Genomic DNA, 17151 nt, shown 5'->3' on the forward strand with positions numbered 1-17151 from the left:
AGAGCCAATTTTGCAGCACTGTCTGTCATATCTTCTTGCTAAAGATGTTGCACAAATGAGTACATTTCCAAGATTAGGAATAGTGCTTGGAGTTCCCTCTTATACTTAAAATTTTGGTGACAAATTTCTGTCACGAAGAGGAAGACTGCTGGAAACTTAAAGAAAACATACCAGAGCAGCAGAGCTTGTAGCGCTTAACATCAAAGAGTTGATTTTAAGAGTAGAGACACCTATAGATGGTTACAACACTTTGCCTGAAGCAATCTTTACTGCCAAAAAACTAAATGTTCTTATGTGGATTTAAGTTTGAATCGCCCTATGACAGCTGAAAGTTTTCATCTTTGAGAAAGTTAAGACTCACTAACACAGTTTTGAATGAGCACTTTATTCAAGCTTAATGTAAAAGCTGCAATGGCTTAGAGTCTTTAAGTTTATTTCAATTTCACGGGATAGCCAGTTTACAAATTGCAGGAACTTTACCCAAACCGAGGAAGGTTTGATTGGATATTGTCCTTCTGAATTCAGATGGTTGATATTGTAGCACCTAATCTTAAAGATGTTCACATGACCAGTGATTATGAGCTAGAAGTAATCAATGTAACTGCTTGCAAAGCCTTGAAAAGTTTGTTCCTCTGAATGGTTAGAATATCTTTTCTCCAATCTACCAAACCTAGAAATCTTGAAATTTCTCAGCTGCACAAGATTGAACACAATGAAGAGTTAAAGCGACCGGCTCAAGTATCTTGTTGTAATGTCACAAAATATGATTGTTGTTGAGCTAGATACTCCTAATTTAACAAGGTTCTCATATACTTGTTCTAGATTGCCAACATTCAAACTGATTAAAGCTTCAATTTTGCTAGAGGTCATACTCCCAATGTGTTCATTGGACAAGCACTTGATAGTCATTGGTACTCTCAGCTCGTGAAATTTCTTAGAAACTTCAAGCAGTCGAAGGCTATTGAGTTAGGGTGCGACAATGAAAAGTTGATAGCTATACCAAAAGGCATGAAAAAACACTTGTTTCCTCCACTCTATGGCTCTCATTGCTTCCATATAAAATTTAGTTGTTGTGTGAAGAATTACTCGGTGCTTCATTGTTCTTTGAGCCGAGGGTCTATAGGAAACAACCTCTCTATCTCTATGAGATAGGGGTAAGGTTTGCGTACACACTGCCCTCCCCAAAACCCATTTATGGGATCAAACTGGGTTTATTGTTGTTGTTGAAGAATTACTCAGTTGTGAACGTTCTTGATAGTTTGCTTTGGATATCCTTTGTTATGGATCCAGACTTACAGTACCCTGAAGTTTATATATGAAGATGAAAAAACTTGTTGTGCATCTCTACCCTTAAAATGTTGGAGACATTAGTTAAAAGGAAGTAAAATTGGAAAACTTTACAATGGAGCAACAAAAGTTGATTATCTTTTCACAAATTAAGATACATCGAACATGATTTAACATTATATTCCCAAAGAAATGCACCCTTTGAATCCAAGATTATTCCAACATATTCCAACATAAATTATTCCTACCTTCATTAGGACAGAAGCACTAACGTTTAGCACACACCAGAGTTAAATGCTTTGGTTCTCTTTTCGCATTAAATTGGAAGGTCCAATTTAGATTCCATGTCCCCCTCTCTTTTTGTATTCATTTTTGGATTTTAATTTATAAGATACGGGTCTCAAAACGGCTTAATTAAAAAACAAAAAGATGTTGCGAACTGAGTAGTATAATAGTTATACTTTTTTTGCAAGTATATATTGTTATACTTATGTATACGATCAAAACCGATTAGCCCGTCATACGGACTGGTCGAGATGATAATGCTTCGATCGAAGGGTATCTGCGTAATGTCAGGTCGAGGTCCGAAGTAAGGACGTCAAGCTTCAAGCTCTAAGATCGATCAATGACAAGCTCGGTATCATTATCGAGCTCATATCCAAATCGAACTACGAGGCGAAGCGAAATTGTCAAAGATGCATAGACCGGCCAACACCAACCCCGAATATCCAGACTCCGAGTCAGAATCAAGCTCGAGTCAAGGCCGGGGGATCGAGTCAATACCGAGCTCGAGTCAGTATCGAGCTCACAAACAAGAGCCGTTGCAACCGCACTAGGGGAGAGAATCCTAGCAGAAATTAGGAAAAAGTTAATTCATCATGGGTTCCCCACTATATATTTTTTATTATATCCAAAGTAGGATCCCTCTACTATAAAGAGGATGATTGTTGTAAGCATGAGGATGGACACATTGTAACAAAAAGATTACTTCTCAAATTGATAGATCAACTCCTTGAGCTCATTTTACTTTATCTTATTTAGTTCATTCATTTTCCTCCTTTCAACTGTTTTTATCTTTCATTCATATAGTTAAGATTGTATATTTCTATTTTTTTTTCGATTTGTATCAAGTTATACTACATATCATTAGAACTACTTATAACTTTAACTCTATTCGATTTTTCGGGTAAATAGTTTGGCGCTCACCGTGGGGCTAAGGATAACAGTGGTTGTTTGATACAAATCTGCAACACACACCAGTTTACGCTCGTCTTTTGAGAGTATCTTTGACTTCAAATTAGCAATGACAAACCCTCGATTAATGGCTTTACCTATCGATAACGAAGTCGCCCTTCAAGATGAAACCAACAACTTGATGTCCAGGGCCGGAAGTCCGCTTATCGATGTCATTGAAGCTCGAGTCGAAGTGCCTGAAGATCGAGTCGAAGTACTACTAGACGTCAATTCACATGTGGCCTTTGAGGCAAACCAACGTTCCGAGCCTGAAAATAGCATTCATGGAGGTACTCGATCTGTAGCTCGAGACACCCATAACGTGGAGGAGAACGGAGTCATCTTGCGTATGATCTTTGAAATGTTGCAAGCCCAACAGGTAGCAATAGCTCAGTTACAGAGCCAAACCCAGCTACCGAGCAGACCGGAGCCCAGTCCACCTCGAGAAATTGCCCACACAACGGAGCCGGCCATAGTGAGGTCAAACGACCAAGGATCGGGGACTACTCCCGAAATTGCTAAAATACTTGAGGATCTCACAAAGCGAATCGAAGCCAACTATAAAAAACTAGAAACATATAATTCCAGGGTCGACCAAATCCCGGGGGCTCCACCAATGATAAAAGGGTTGGATTCCAAAAAATTCGTACAAAAGCCTTTCCCTCGAGTGCAGCTCCAAAACCAATCCCCAAAAAATTTCGTATGCCCGAAATCCCCAAATATAATGGTACGACCGACCCCAACGAATACGTCACCTATTACACATGTGCCATCAAGGTCAACGTTTTAGAAGATGATGAAATTGAATCCGTGTTGTTGAAAAAATTCGGAGAGACCCTCTCAAAGGGGCGATGATTTGTTATCACAACCTGTCACCAAATTCCATCGACTCATTTGCCTTGTTAGCGGATTTGTTTGTAAAGGCACACGCTGGTGCCATAAAGGTTACAACAAGGAAATCAGACCTTTTCAAAGTAAAACAAAGGGATAGTGAAAATGCTGAGGGAGTTCGTGTCCCGATTCCAAATGGAACGCATGGAATTTCCACCAGTTATAGATGATTGGGCTGTCCAAGCTTTTACCCAAGGGTTGAACGAGTGAAGTTCGATAGCATCACGTTGGCTGAAACAAAATTTGATCGAGTATCCAGCAATAACTTGGGCAGATGTGCACAATCGATATCAATCAAAAATCAGGGTCGAAGATGACCAATTAGGAGTTCCTTCCAGATCCGCGCATCCGAACAGATCGGCTATTAAAAACTAGAAGGACATCGACAGAGATCTAAGGTTGAACAGAGACTATTACCAACCATACGTCGCAGATCGAATGAACAACGGCTCGATACGCAATGCCGCCCAAAATAATCGAATGAGTGATCGAAGGCAGAATTCTTGGGGACTTATGAGCAAGAGTGGCTTTAAAAAATATGTCGATCCTAGGGAGGCACCTCGGCTATCGGAGTATAACTTTAGCGTCGATGCATCGAGCATTGTATCGACAATCGGAAGAATCAAAGATACTAGGTGGCCCACACCCATGCAAACCGACCCTTCCCAAAGAGACCTAAATTCTATGTGCAAATATCATGGTATGCATGGCCACATGACCGATGATTGCATACAATTAAGGGAGGAGGTAGCCCGTCTATTCAATGAGGGCCACCTTCGAGAGTTCCTCAGCGATCGAGCCAAGAATCACATCAGAGAAAGGGACTCTGACAGAAAAGATAAGCAAGAGGAACCTCAACATATCATTCATATGATCATAGGTGGGGTCGACACTCCACAAAGACCCGCACTCAAACACATTAAGGTATCGACCACAGGAGAAAAATGAACCCGAGATTATGTGCCCGAAGGCACTTTATCGTTCGAAAACGAAGAAGTAGAAGGCATTTCTCAGCCCCACAACGACGCTCTAGTAATTTCTATCCTAATAAATAAAGTTCAAGTTAAGAGTGTTTTAGTGGATCCAGGTAGCTCTGCGAATATCATCCGATCAAGGTTCATGGAGCAGCTCGGTCCGCAGAATCAAGTCGTGCCCGTAGCTCGGGTCTTAAACGACTTCAATATGGCCAGTGAAACAACTAAATGGGAGATTATTCTACCAGTGAACGTGGCTGGAACCATCCAAAATACCAAGTTCCACGTAATCAAAGGTGACATGAGGTACAATGCCCCTACTCGGAAGGCCTTGGATCCACAACATGAGGGCAGTTCTAGTTAGTGATTTTGTGACTCTTGTGTTGACTTTGGCGACCATAGAGTGGTTTAATTGAACCATAGTGAATTTCAATCTTGAATGTGGTTGTTGTGGGCCCTCGACTCTATCATTTTTAACAATCTAGTGGTGTGAGGGGTTAGATACCTTATTGCTAGTCTAAGTACCCGTGCGAAAGGTCTAGAACTTTTCCGAATGTGTTTCAAGGCGAAATCCTAAGTTTTGCTTGGCTTGAGAAGTGATTTTAGGCTTTCCTTAGCTCGTTTGAATTTTTTATTGTCTACCAATGTTGTTATCTCTAGTCAACCTATTTGAGCCTCGAGCCTTTCTCATTTGATAACCATGTTAAAAGCCACCAAGTAATGAAATTCCCAACGTCAGACGACGTGAAAACAGTGTACGGGGAGCTGCATGCTGTGAAGGAAATGTTTGCGGTCGATGAGGTAACACCGATATCAACATTATCAACCTCGGAAAGATCGAGCATTAAAAATAGACGAGAGGCCGAATAGCAATCATAACCGTCAGCCTCGACCAAATCGGTGAAGCAGGAAAAGAAGATGACGAGGAAGATTTCCTGACCCCTCGAACTTTTATCGTCCCCGAAGATTCTGACGCCACCAAATCAACGGTCAAAGAGCTGGAACAAGTTATATTGATCGAATATTTTCCAAAGAGAAAGGTATACCAGGGAACGGGATTGACCCCCGAACTTATGAAAAAACTTATTCAATTCCTTATTGATAACATAAATTGCTTTGCTTGGCCCCATTTAGACATGAAAGGAATCCCACTGTCGATAACAATGCACCGACTGAGCTTGGACCCTAGGTTCAGACCGGTGAAGCAAAAAAGAAGACCTCAGTCCGAGTTAAAGCACACATTCGTGAAGGACGAGGTAAGTAAACTTCTCAAAATAGGGTCGATTCGGGAAGTAAAATATCCTGAATATTTAGCCAATGTAGTTGTAGTCCCTAAAAAAGGGAACAAACTTAGAATGTGTGTAGACTATAAAGATCTAAACAAAGCGTGCCCCAAAGATTCTTTTCCACCGCCTAACATCGATCGCATGATAGATGCCACAACCGGCCACGAGATCCTTACTTTTCTCGATGCCTATTCCGGGTAAAATCTAATTCGAATGAACCCGGAGGACCAAGAAAAGACTTCATTTATCACCAAGTATGAAACATATTGTTATAATGTAATGCCCTTCGGGCTAAAAAGTGCAGGAGCTACTTACCAACGCCTAGTGAATAAGATGTTCGAAAAACAAATAGGTGAATCAATGGAAGTTTATATTGATGACATGCTAGTTAAGTCCATGCGCGTAGAGGACCATTTAACTCATTTGCACGAGACGTTTGAGATTTTGAGAAAATATAACATGAAGCTCAACCCCGAGAAATGTGCTTTCGGGGTTGGTTCGGGCAAATTCCTTGGCTTCATGGTATCAAATCGGGGAATCGAGATCAACCCCGATAAAATCAAGGCCGTCGAAGACATCACCATCGTGGATAGTGTAAAAGCAGTGCAGAAGCTAACCGCATGAATAGCTGCCTTAGGCCGATTCATTTCGAGGTCGTCGGATCGAAGCCACAGATTCTTCTCTCTACTAAAAAAGAAGAACGATTTCGCCTGGACCCCGGAATGCCAACAAGCATTAGAATAATTGAAACGATACTTGTCGAGCTCACCACTGCTTCACACTCCAAAGACAGATGAGAAACTTTACTTATACTTGGCCGTATCAGAAATTGCGGTAAGTGGCGTCCTAGTTCGAGAAGAGCAAGGTACACAATTTCCTATTTATTATGTAAGTCAGACCTTAGGAGAAGCAGAGACTAGATATCCACACTTACTGAAATTGGCACTTGCACTGATAAGCGCTTCTAGGAAATTAAGACCATACTTTCAATGTCACTCCATATGCGTGTTAACCACTTACCCACTTCGTACTATTTTACATAAGCCCGAACTATCGGGCCGATTGGCCAAATGGGCCATCGAACTCAGCGGGTACGATATCGAATATCAACCCCGTACGGCCATCAAGTCTCAAATTTGAGCGAACTTCGTGACCAATTTCACACCAACCCTCATACCCGAAGTTGAAAAAGAACTTTTGTTAAAATCAGGTACATCATCGGGGGTTTGGACCCTCTTCACAGATGGTGCTTCGAATGTGAAGGGGTCCGGGCTTGGCAACGTGTTGAAACCCCCCACGGGTGGCATTATTAGGAAATCTATCAAAACTTCTAGGTTAACTAACAATGAGGCCGAGTACGAGGCAATGATTGCAGGTCTCGAGCTAGCTAAAAGCATGGGAGTAGAAGTCATTGAAGCCAAATGTGACTCTTTACTGGTGGTGAACCAAGTAAACAAAACCTTCGAAGTTCGAGAAGATAGAATGCAAAGGTATTTGGACAAATTACAGGTAACTTTGCACCATTTTAAGGAATGGACTTTACAACATGTGCCTCGAGTACAAAACAGTGAGGCCGATGCACTAGCAAATTTAGGGTCATCGGTTGAGGAAGATGAGATCGACTCGGGGACTGTCATTCAACTCTCGGGATCCGTAATCGAGGAAGGGTATGCCGAGATAAATTCCACAAGCTTAACCTGGGATTGGAGAAATAAGTATATTGAATATTTGGGAAGCGGAAAACTCCCATCGAACCCTAAAGAATCAAGGACCCTACGAACCAAAGCTGCTCGATTCACGTTGGCTGAAGATGGAATATTGTACAGAAGGATGTTCGATGGACCATTGTCAGTATGCTTGGGGACTAGGAGACACCGATTATGTTTTACGAGAGGTCCATGAAGGTACTTGTGGGAACCACTCCAGCGTTGAACCACTGATTCACAAAATCATCAGTGCACTATATTACTGGGATAGCATGGAAAAGGACACTAAGGAGTTTTTTCAAAGATGTGATAAATGTCAAAGGTTTACACCGATGATCTATCAACCCGGAGAATAACTTCATTCAGTTTTATCCCCATGGCCATTCATGAAATGAGGGATGGATATCGCCGGCCCTCTACCATCGGCCCCAGGTAAAGCTAAATTCATTTTATTCATGACTGATTATTTCTCTAAATGGGTTGAAGCATAGGCGTTCGAGAAAGTAAGAGAAAAAGAGGTTATAGATTTTATCTGGAATTAGGGGTGGGCATAATACTGACTGAATCGAAAAAATCGACCGAACCGAAAATTTCGATTTTGGTTTTTTTAGTTTATTCGGTCGGTTTGCGGTTTATAGTTTATAAAAGTTTGGTGTTCGGTTCGGTGATCTATTTTAATGGTTCGGTTTTCGGTTAAACCAAAAAACCGAAGTTCTTTTACCAACTTTTGGACTCTTAGTCCCTTACCCTGTTACTCTTTCTTAGTCTTAAAGCCCAGAACTAATTCTCAACCTAAAGAAGCCCAATCCATTGGGTGTGTCAGACCTATAACCTGTCACCTTACTCTAATGAAGCTTGGCCAAGTTCGGCTATAAGGAAGTTAGCTTCAACGCTTTGATCAAAAAATTAGAAGATGCCAAATTAGTGCACTCTGTATGCACTTTTTCACCTTGTCTTTTATAAATTTATGATTTATGTACCCATCGATAAGTTTAAAGGAAAATTTAGGAAGTAAGACGAAGAAAGACAAAATGTTGTACAATTTGAGTTGTAATATTACAGTATGTACCCATACTGTTATTTTTTATAATCCGTGCCCACGGAAGTTAGTAGCTAGACTAACCTAAAAGTCATCAGTGACAGATTAAGAAAATTTGGTCAAAACCAGATATGATATACTTCATAGAATTCCCAAATACATTGTAAATATTACAGTAGCACCTTTTAGGAAAATCATACACAGATTTACTTATAGTGATAACATTATTGATTATACAATTTCTATATTCAGTAACTAATGATAGGAAGATTTTGATTTTTATATATTTTGAAAACGAAAAACCGAACCGATTAAACCGAATCGAACATGAATAAACCGAGTTGAACCGAAGTTATTATGGTTCGATTTTGGTTATTAAAATCACAAACCGAAAACCGAATAAACCGAAGAAAACTTCTATAAAACCGAACCAAACCGACCGACGTCCACCCCTATCTGGAATCACATCATGTGTCGATTTGGGATACCCGCAGAAATAGCATGCGACAATGGTAAACAATTTATCGGCAGTAAAATAACAAAATTTCTCGAAGACCATAAAATAAAAAGGATATTATCGACACCATATCACCCCAGTGGGAACGGACAAGCCGAATCAACGAACAAGACTATCATCCAAAACCTGAAGAAAAGGTTGAACGAAGCCAGAAGGGAAATGGAGAGAAATTCTGCCTGAAGTCCTCTGGGCATATCGAATAACATCGAAGTCCAGTATAGAAGCAACTCCGTTTTCCTTAGTGTATGGTTCCGAAGCCTTAATTCCAGTCGGAGAACCCAGCGCAAGGTTTTGACATACATCAGTGGAATCAAACCGTGAGGCAATGAATACTAGCCTCGAATTATTAGATGAAAAACGAGAAGCAGCACTTGTTCGAATGGTTGCGCAAAAGCAACGAATCAAAAGGTACTACAATAGAAGAACCAACCTCCGCCACTTCAGGGTCGGGAACTTAGTCCTAAGGAAGGTCACCATCAATACTCGAGATCCTAATGAAGGGAAGCTCAGCCCAAATGGGGAAGGACCCTATCAAGTCCTCGATATAGTCGGAAAGGGGTCTTATAAACTCGGAACGATGGATGGCGAACCATTATCGAACAACTGGAACATATCACTTCTCAAACGATATTATTGCTAAAGGTATGATTCTCTCTTTTCTTTTTCCATATATACATATTCGACGCTAACTCATTGGATAAGTTCAACCTAAGATGTCGAGACCTCAAGTTTTAAAGTACGTATTGCACTCTTTTTCCCTTAGATCGCTTTTATCCCTAATGGGTTTTTCCGGTGAGGTTTTTAATGAGGCAACAACCATGTGCTACCTGAGGACAGTTCAAAAGTATCCGAGGCTTCTTTACGATCAACCTCAAATACTGGAAGGCTTTACCCGTAAAGTAAATCAAGTTCAGTACAAAATAGTTTTTTATATCAAATTAATGTCAAGCAGGGTCTCTATAGGGAAAAAGTGTAAGGGCCAAATGGTCAAAACGAACCATGCCTGCATAGTTTCGCTCGAGCACGAGCACATGTATAATGACTTATAAAGGGAAACTTCATATTTACCGATACCTCGTATTTTGAAAAATTTGTTCTGCTTCATGATTCAAACAAGCCTATGGGCTATCTTACTTAGAGTTCGAGCAATCGCTCACTCGACCATTAAGCCTACGGTCTATCTTACTTCGAGTTCGAGCAATCGCTCACTCGACCATTAAGCCTACGTGCTATCTTACTTCGAGTTCGAGCAATCACTCACTCGACAATTAAGCCTACGAGCTATCTTACTTCGAGTTCGAACAATCGATCACCCGACCATTAAGCCTACGAGCTATCTTACTTCGAGTTCGAGCAATCACTCACTCAACCATTAAGCCTACGGGCTATCTTACTTCGAGTTTGAGCAATCACTCACTCGACCATTAAGCCTATGGGCTATCTTACTTCAAGTTCGAACAATCACTCACTCGACCATTAAGCCTACATGCTATCTTACTTCGAGTTCGAGCAATCACTCACTCGACTTTTAAGCCTAAGGTCTATCTTACTTCGAGTTCGAGCAAATACTCACTCAGTTATAAAGGCTACAAAGACCGAATTCAATCAAAATTTCCTAAAGCCTCAAACTTATGAACATTTTCATAAGGCACAAGTAAACAAAATCTTCACTAGGCAGAAGAATGAAAATGGAGACAAGCTGGGAAAAGAAAAGACCTTTATAAACACAATGATATTTACGAAATAACTGATCAACGCCTTACACAAAAATATCAAAAAAGAACCCAATTATCTACGGGAGCAATCTTTTCTCCATCGGGATCCTCCCCAATATGAGACCCACTCTTGCTCCCATCATCGTCGTCATCGCCATCATCGTCATCATCATCGAAGGCCAAGGCCTCAACATCAGCTTCAAGCTCTCTTGCCTTTGTTATCTCTTAAGAAATATTGAAGCCCCGAGCATGGATCTCCTCGAGGGTTTCCCTCCGAGATTGGCATTTGGCAAATTTGGAGATCCAATGTGCTCGAGTTCCAGTGGTATCGGTAACCTCTCTCGCATGTGACTGAGCGGCTTCAACATCAGCTCGATAAACAACCACAAATGTGTCTACATCGGCCTTTGTTTTTTCAGTCTTGGCAAGTTCAGAGGCCAACCGAACCTCAAGCTCCTCCGTTTTCCTTCCTTGAACCAATCTTTTCTCCTTCAGTCTTTGAAGTTGACTTTCGGCCGATGACAATTGGGCTCGAGCAGCCTCTTTCTCTGCAGTAAAGCGGTCCATATTTCTTTTCCATATTAAGGACTCCGCCTTTATCACATCGACCTCCTCATGGAGTTTCCCGATCAATTCAAGCTTCTGCTATAGCTGTGAGACCGAAAGATTAGCCATCATTCCAGTATCGAGCCCATAGGCTTTTAATAGTATCATTACCTGCTCGGACAGATCGGTTTGATCTTGGTGAGCTTTAGTCAACTCAGCTCGGAGGTCCTTGATTACCTCCCCCATTTTCCCTAAGAAGCGTTTAAGGGAATTCCTCTCCTCCGTAACCCATTGGAGGTCGACATTGTATCGATGCAGCTCAACTCGAGATCGAGAACATGCTTCTCGATGAGCTGCCACGACCTATGAAGGAAGAAGGAACGAAGTGAGAAAAGAGAAACAGACATTAGAGATAATACCAAAAAAATAATTTAAGACTTACCTGATTCAAAGCGTGTTGCACTCCATGAAAAAGATCTGATGCATCACTACTGTCGGAAACATCCTCGACACCGGTAAATAGACCACAAAAAGGATAATCTCCCTCATGAGGCATGTCTAGTTCGAGGTCCCCCAAAGATTGGGCTTCCCGAATTGCCCCCTTAGAAAAAGCAGGAAAGGTGATTGAATCTTCGATTGCTACTGCCCCAAGTAAGTCACTTAGGGCGTTCTCTTCAGTTCAAAGAGATTCAGGGACAGGCCCTTCAGATATATTCCCCATATGTTGGCTTCGATGGTAAACATCCTCAATCTCCAACGACTCGGGGACTCTGCCTGAATCTTTCTCCAATATATCCTCAGTTCGAGGTGGAGCCGTTTAAACCACCATCGATCCAGCCGTCTGTGGAGCATCTGTGGTTTTCTTCACTCGGGCCACCAGTACGAACCCCTCACCTTCTTCTTCCTCATCTTCATCTCTTAGGCACTGAACTGATTCTAAGGTCAAAGGGATGATATTCTTCTTCGACTTACGAGTCGACCTTGTCTTCGGTTTTGGATTTTTGGAAGTAGAGGCCCTTTTTCTCTTATTCCCCCTCACCGGTTTGGAAAACGGGACCAAGGTCTCTTCCTCACCGGGCATGGGACTCAAAACCGCGTCTCTGCCCAGGCCTACACACAAGGAAATTGGTTGAGTATAAGGAAACCATTTCGTTCGAACTCTCAAAGACATGAGAAATAGACTTACTATGACTTTTAGCCTCCCATCGGCCCTTTGCCAGATCACGCCATGAACGTTCGGCGTATGTGGAGTTTGAAGTCAGAGCCTGTACCTAGCTTTTAAGGTTGGGAATGGCACCGGGCATCCAAGGAACTGTTGCATCACAAAAGAGATATCGGCAAGAAAAGAAACAAAGAGACAATGCGATAGGGAATAAAACAGTAAAATTACACTCACGATTCATATTCCACTCTTCGGGGAACGACATCTTTTCGGCTGGGATCAGGTCCGAAGTCTTCACTCGAATGAACCTGCTCATCCAACCTCGATCCTTGTCCTCGTCTATGCTCGAGAACAAAACCTTGGTAGCCCGGCGTTGCAGTTTTATTAATCCGCCTCGAAAGAGGCGGGGACTATACAATCTAATAATATGATCGAGGGTGAAAAGCATCCCCTCGATCTTGTTTGCAATGAAACGGACCAGAATAATGATCCGCCAAAAGGAAGGATGAATCTGGCCTAGAGTTATTCGGTATTGACGACAGAAGTCGATAATAACAGGGTCAAAAGATCCTAACGTAAATGGGTAGGTAATATCTCCGTCGGAAGCCGGAATCACCACTTCCTTATTGTCCCAGTTGCAATCTGTCTTCAACTGTGCACGTTGCATTTTGGTTATCGAGCATAAATATCTCGATACCAGGTTACACCGACCGGGAACCAACGTGCCTTTGTCGAGCTTGAAATCTAAGGTGAGAAGACATGTTTTGGGAACACACTCCTCTGGCCGTGTCTCCACCGGTGTTTTATCGGCGGCAGGCTATGAAGAAGAAGCCTCTTCTTTTTTAGGAACGGTTTTTGATGTTTTCACCATTGTCATTGAATTTAGAAGAAATAAATAAAGAATATATGGTGTTTCAAAGAAAGATTTTATAGCTAAAACCACAAAAGGAAAATTTCACATTCAAATGAATTCAGAAAGTATGAGAAAATGCTTAGAAATTTTTTGAGATCAAAGGATGTAAAAGTGATTAATGGTAGAAAAAAGGGATATTTATAGGCTAAGCGGTGGCAGTTCAATATCGGTAATGGCCGACCATCGTCTGATATACATTAAATGCCTCGATAACCGGAACTGACGGGACAACTATCACGTACGTCACGATCGAACTCGATGCAAACGTCAGTGTATATCTAATTGTACCATTCGAAAATCATATCGTTTCCCGTTACATCCTTCCCGAGAAACGAGGGGACTATCTATATACGGTCAAAACTGATTAGCCCGTCATACAGACTGGTCGAGATGATAATACTTCGATCGAAGGATATCTGCGTAATGTCATATCGAGGTCCGAAGTAAGGACGTCAAGCTTCGAGCTCTAAGATCGATCAATGACAAGTTCGGTATCATTATCGAGCTCATATCCAAATCGAACTACGAGGCGAAGCGAAATTGTCAAAGATGCATAGACTGACCAACACCAACCTGAATATCCAAACTCCGAGTCAGAATCGAGCTCGAGTCAAGGCCGAGGGCTCGAGTCAATACCGAGCTCGAGTAAGTATCGACCTCACAGACAAGAGCCATTGCAACCGCACTAGGGGAGAGAATCCTGGTGGGAATTAGGAAAAAACTAATTCATCATGGGTTCCCCACTATGTATTTTTTATTATATCCAAAGTAGGATTCCTCTACTATAAAGAGGATGATTGTTGTAAGCATGAGGATTGACACATTGTAACAAAAAAACTAGTTCTCATATTGAAAGATCAACTCCTTGAGCTCATTTTACTTTATCTTATTTAGTTCTTTCATTTTCCTCCTTTCAACCATTTTTATCTTTCATTCATATAGTCAAAATTGTATATTTCTATTTCTTTTTACGATTTGTATCAAGTTATACCACATATCCTTAGAACTACTTACAAAATTCAACTCTATCCGATTTTTCGGGTAAACAACTTAGTTTCTTTTTCCTCGTAGTTAACTAGTTATATAGAGTTTTTCAATGGATATTTTTTTAGTTTTTCATTTGGCGTCCAGCATCAACTTTGAAGTCCGACTAATTATCATTTAAAAGCCTCATTTTGCAAAATTTATTTAGTTTTCCATTTAGGGTCCAATAACAGCTTTTCAATCAGACTAGACATTCGCGTCGAGAAGTCTCATTATTGAAAAAATATATATTTTCTCATTCGCTCTGGTATTTAGCTTTAGGGTCCAACTAATCATTCTTGTCGAGAAGTCTCATTTTGGGAAACTCTTTCTAGTTTCCTATTCAATGTTTGGTTTGGATCCGACTAATCATTCCCGTCGAAAAGTCTCATTTTGAAGAACTTTTTCTTTTAGTTTACCACTTTATTTCTTACTAAATGTGACTTATTATAAATAGAATTCTATTTAAGGTGAATGTATATATTTTAGAGAGATTTTAGGATTTGTTACTCTGTGGCTAAGTCACTTTTTCAGTTTTTCTCTATAAATAAAGGGATTTTATTCTATTGTAATTCATCTCAAATCAATAAAATTTTCTTTCTACTTTTCTCTGTAACTCTTCTTCTTCTTTTATTATTTTATAACACGTTATCAGCACGAAACTCTAACTAATTGAGTAGAGGCATCTACTTTGGTCACCAAGCTTCGGAATACATGCGTTGTGCTCAACTTATACATAATATTGAGCATAGTGATTGTCAATTGTTCCATGAACTTCCTTTAGGAATAAATTCTGAATTTAAGGTAAGTATTTTTCCTTATTTTTCTCTTTTAAATTCTTGAAAATCTATAATTTGATTTTAAATACAAGAAAAGAACATAAATTTGATTATAACTCTAATAGAGTTTGTGAGAAATTCTAACAACCCGAAGTGGTAAAATTTCTATGTCTTGTCGTGATCAAATTCATGTATGATTATGAGCAGAAGAAGTGGAAACTCGTGACATTGAATTTGCTTCATTCTCGTTCCTTTAAGAGAATGTGGTAGCAATATGTAATAAGTCTGAAAGAAGACAAGATTGTTACCGTGAAGGTAACAATGGATGCAGACTTGACAATATACGAAATTATAATCGTTATCATTGTGGTAATGAGAATAATAAGGATTCATAAAATAATCCTTCACTTTGTGAAAGTAATGTTTGTCATCGATTTGACATGTGATTTTGTAAAACACATATAGATGATTATGGTCTATTCACGATGTGAATGTGACAACAAGTGATTTATGAATACATGTTCATTCTTGGAAGAATATGAGCGTGCTAGTGGTAGTGAATATACCACACTCACCTCCAGAATGGGGTTTGAGATGAAATAAAAAAATAATATCATTATTACGGCATGAATGGTCATTGGTCACGTACCTATTGTACACCAAAATATTTTGTCTATTAAAGGATAATAGTAATGTAACAAACTGATCTAACATATAATATTGACCATGATCATAATGGTATAATATTTTCTTTAAAAGAGATATTTACCATATAGATGTTGATAAATATATGGTAGTACACAATTAATTGAGAGCTCTGGAAGAGCCAATTATTACTATTTTTGAAGAATAAAATTGATTATCAACAAGACATTGTGTTGTAGTAAGTCTTAAAGAAACTTATTAAGTTTCTAAAGTATTCGCGAAAGCGGTTGGTTATATTGAGACTATAAATAATGAGAATATTTAATATCTTTATATTACTACACTGTGGCAAGATAATATGTATATAAAAAAACTACCCGCTTTATTGCCTGATTTGTACTACATAACTAAAAAAATATGGTGAAATTATATGACACGGTCAAATGGATGTTTATTGATATAAAAACCTATGTCATAGTAAACTGGGAGTTTAATTAATAATTGCACATGTCATGAAGTAATCGTGGAGTTTACTAATACATATAGCTTTATCAGGCATGGCCTGTTGAACAATCTTGATTTAAGTATGATGTGCAAAATAAATGAGAATTCACATGGGTAAGTGTTGAAGAAGATTCTTTATGAATTCTCTAGTGTTGCTTGTTCTCGCGATTATTATACCAACTAAAATTGGGTTTAAATTCCTTGAGTTCTGGAATTTATTAAATGTGAATATTAGCTCATTCACCTGCCATGTAAACCTTTTAAAGATGCATCTATGAGATAGTTACATGTGAATTTATTATTAACTCGCAACCTAGTGTGTGTGAAGTAACTTGCTCAATAATTTAATTTGGATCATAATTTTCAGATTTTCTATTCTAGACAATTCATCTTGGTAAATTGGTTTACATCACAGTTGGTTTAGCAAAATAATTTATTGAGTGCCTCCACTTAATAGCTAAACTATTAATTATGAAAACAAAGTTATCTATATCAGCTTGATATTCGTTATATACGAAAGTATATTACATTCTCCCCTCATAAGTGGTTCAATGTTATGAACCAAATAATTTCATCTTATTATTATTGATACGCGGTATATATTTTGATTAACACCATAATGCACAAATGTGGGTTTCCAAAAATTGATGAAGCAAGTTAGTTTTCCTAACATGAGGGGGAGACATGATAAACAGTTGAGAAAAAGTTACGTGGAATGAATTATCATTTTTACATCTAGATCTTCAAATAAGATAATATGAACTTGAAGTTTATAGAAAGATAATTCATCTGCATTATAATGTAAAGCATGCCAGACACATTTACTGACCCAAAGAAAGTAATTATATTCTCGCTTCAAATGCACTTATTAGAATAAGTCCTAGAAGGACAAAGTCTATGGTACGCGTAAAGCGTATAGACAAATCAGTTT

The 17151-nt window shown here is 39.5% G+C and overlaps 1 protein-coding gene across 1 annotated transcript; it reads right to left on the reverse strand.

Moving 5' to 3' along the window:
- Positions 1–10873: 10873 nt before the first annotated feature.
- LOC138896796 (nuclear matrix constituent protein 1b-like) lies at positions 10874–11750 on the reverse strand. The gene is made up of 3 exons (XM_070182126.1): positions 11637–11750; positions 11366–11557; positions 10874–11293 (listed from the first exon to the last, which is right to left on the reverse strand). The coding sequence occupies exons 1-3, from the start codon at positions 11748–11750 to the stop codon at positions 10874–10876; spliced, it is 726 nt and encodes a 241-aa protein (XP_070038227.1).
- Positions 11751–17151: the final 5401 nt, after the last annotated feature.

The sequence above is a fragment of the Nicotiana tomentosiformis genome, chromosome 8 (genome assembly GCF_000390325.3).
Source record: "Nicotiana tomentosiformis chromosome 8, ASM39032v3, whole genome shotgun sequence".
Classification (NCBI taxonomy): Eukaryota; Viridiplantae; Streptophyta; class Magnoliopsida; order Solanales; family Solanaceae; genus Nicotiana; species Nicotiana tomentosiformis.

Coding starts and splice junctions, on each gene's coding strand:
- LOC138896796 (XM_070182126.1), bottom strand. CDS start 11,750: ATGCCTCATGAGGGAGATTATCCTTTTTGTGGTCTATTTACCGGTGTC. Junction 11,558..11,636: donor TGCAACACGCTTTGAATCAG/GTAAGTCTTAAA, acceptor CTTCCTTCATAG/GTCGTGGCAGCTCATCGAGA. Junction 11,294..11,365: donor AAACCGATCTGTCCGAGCAG/GTAATGATACTA, acceptor TCACAGCTATAG/CAGAAGCTTGAATTGATCGG.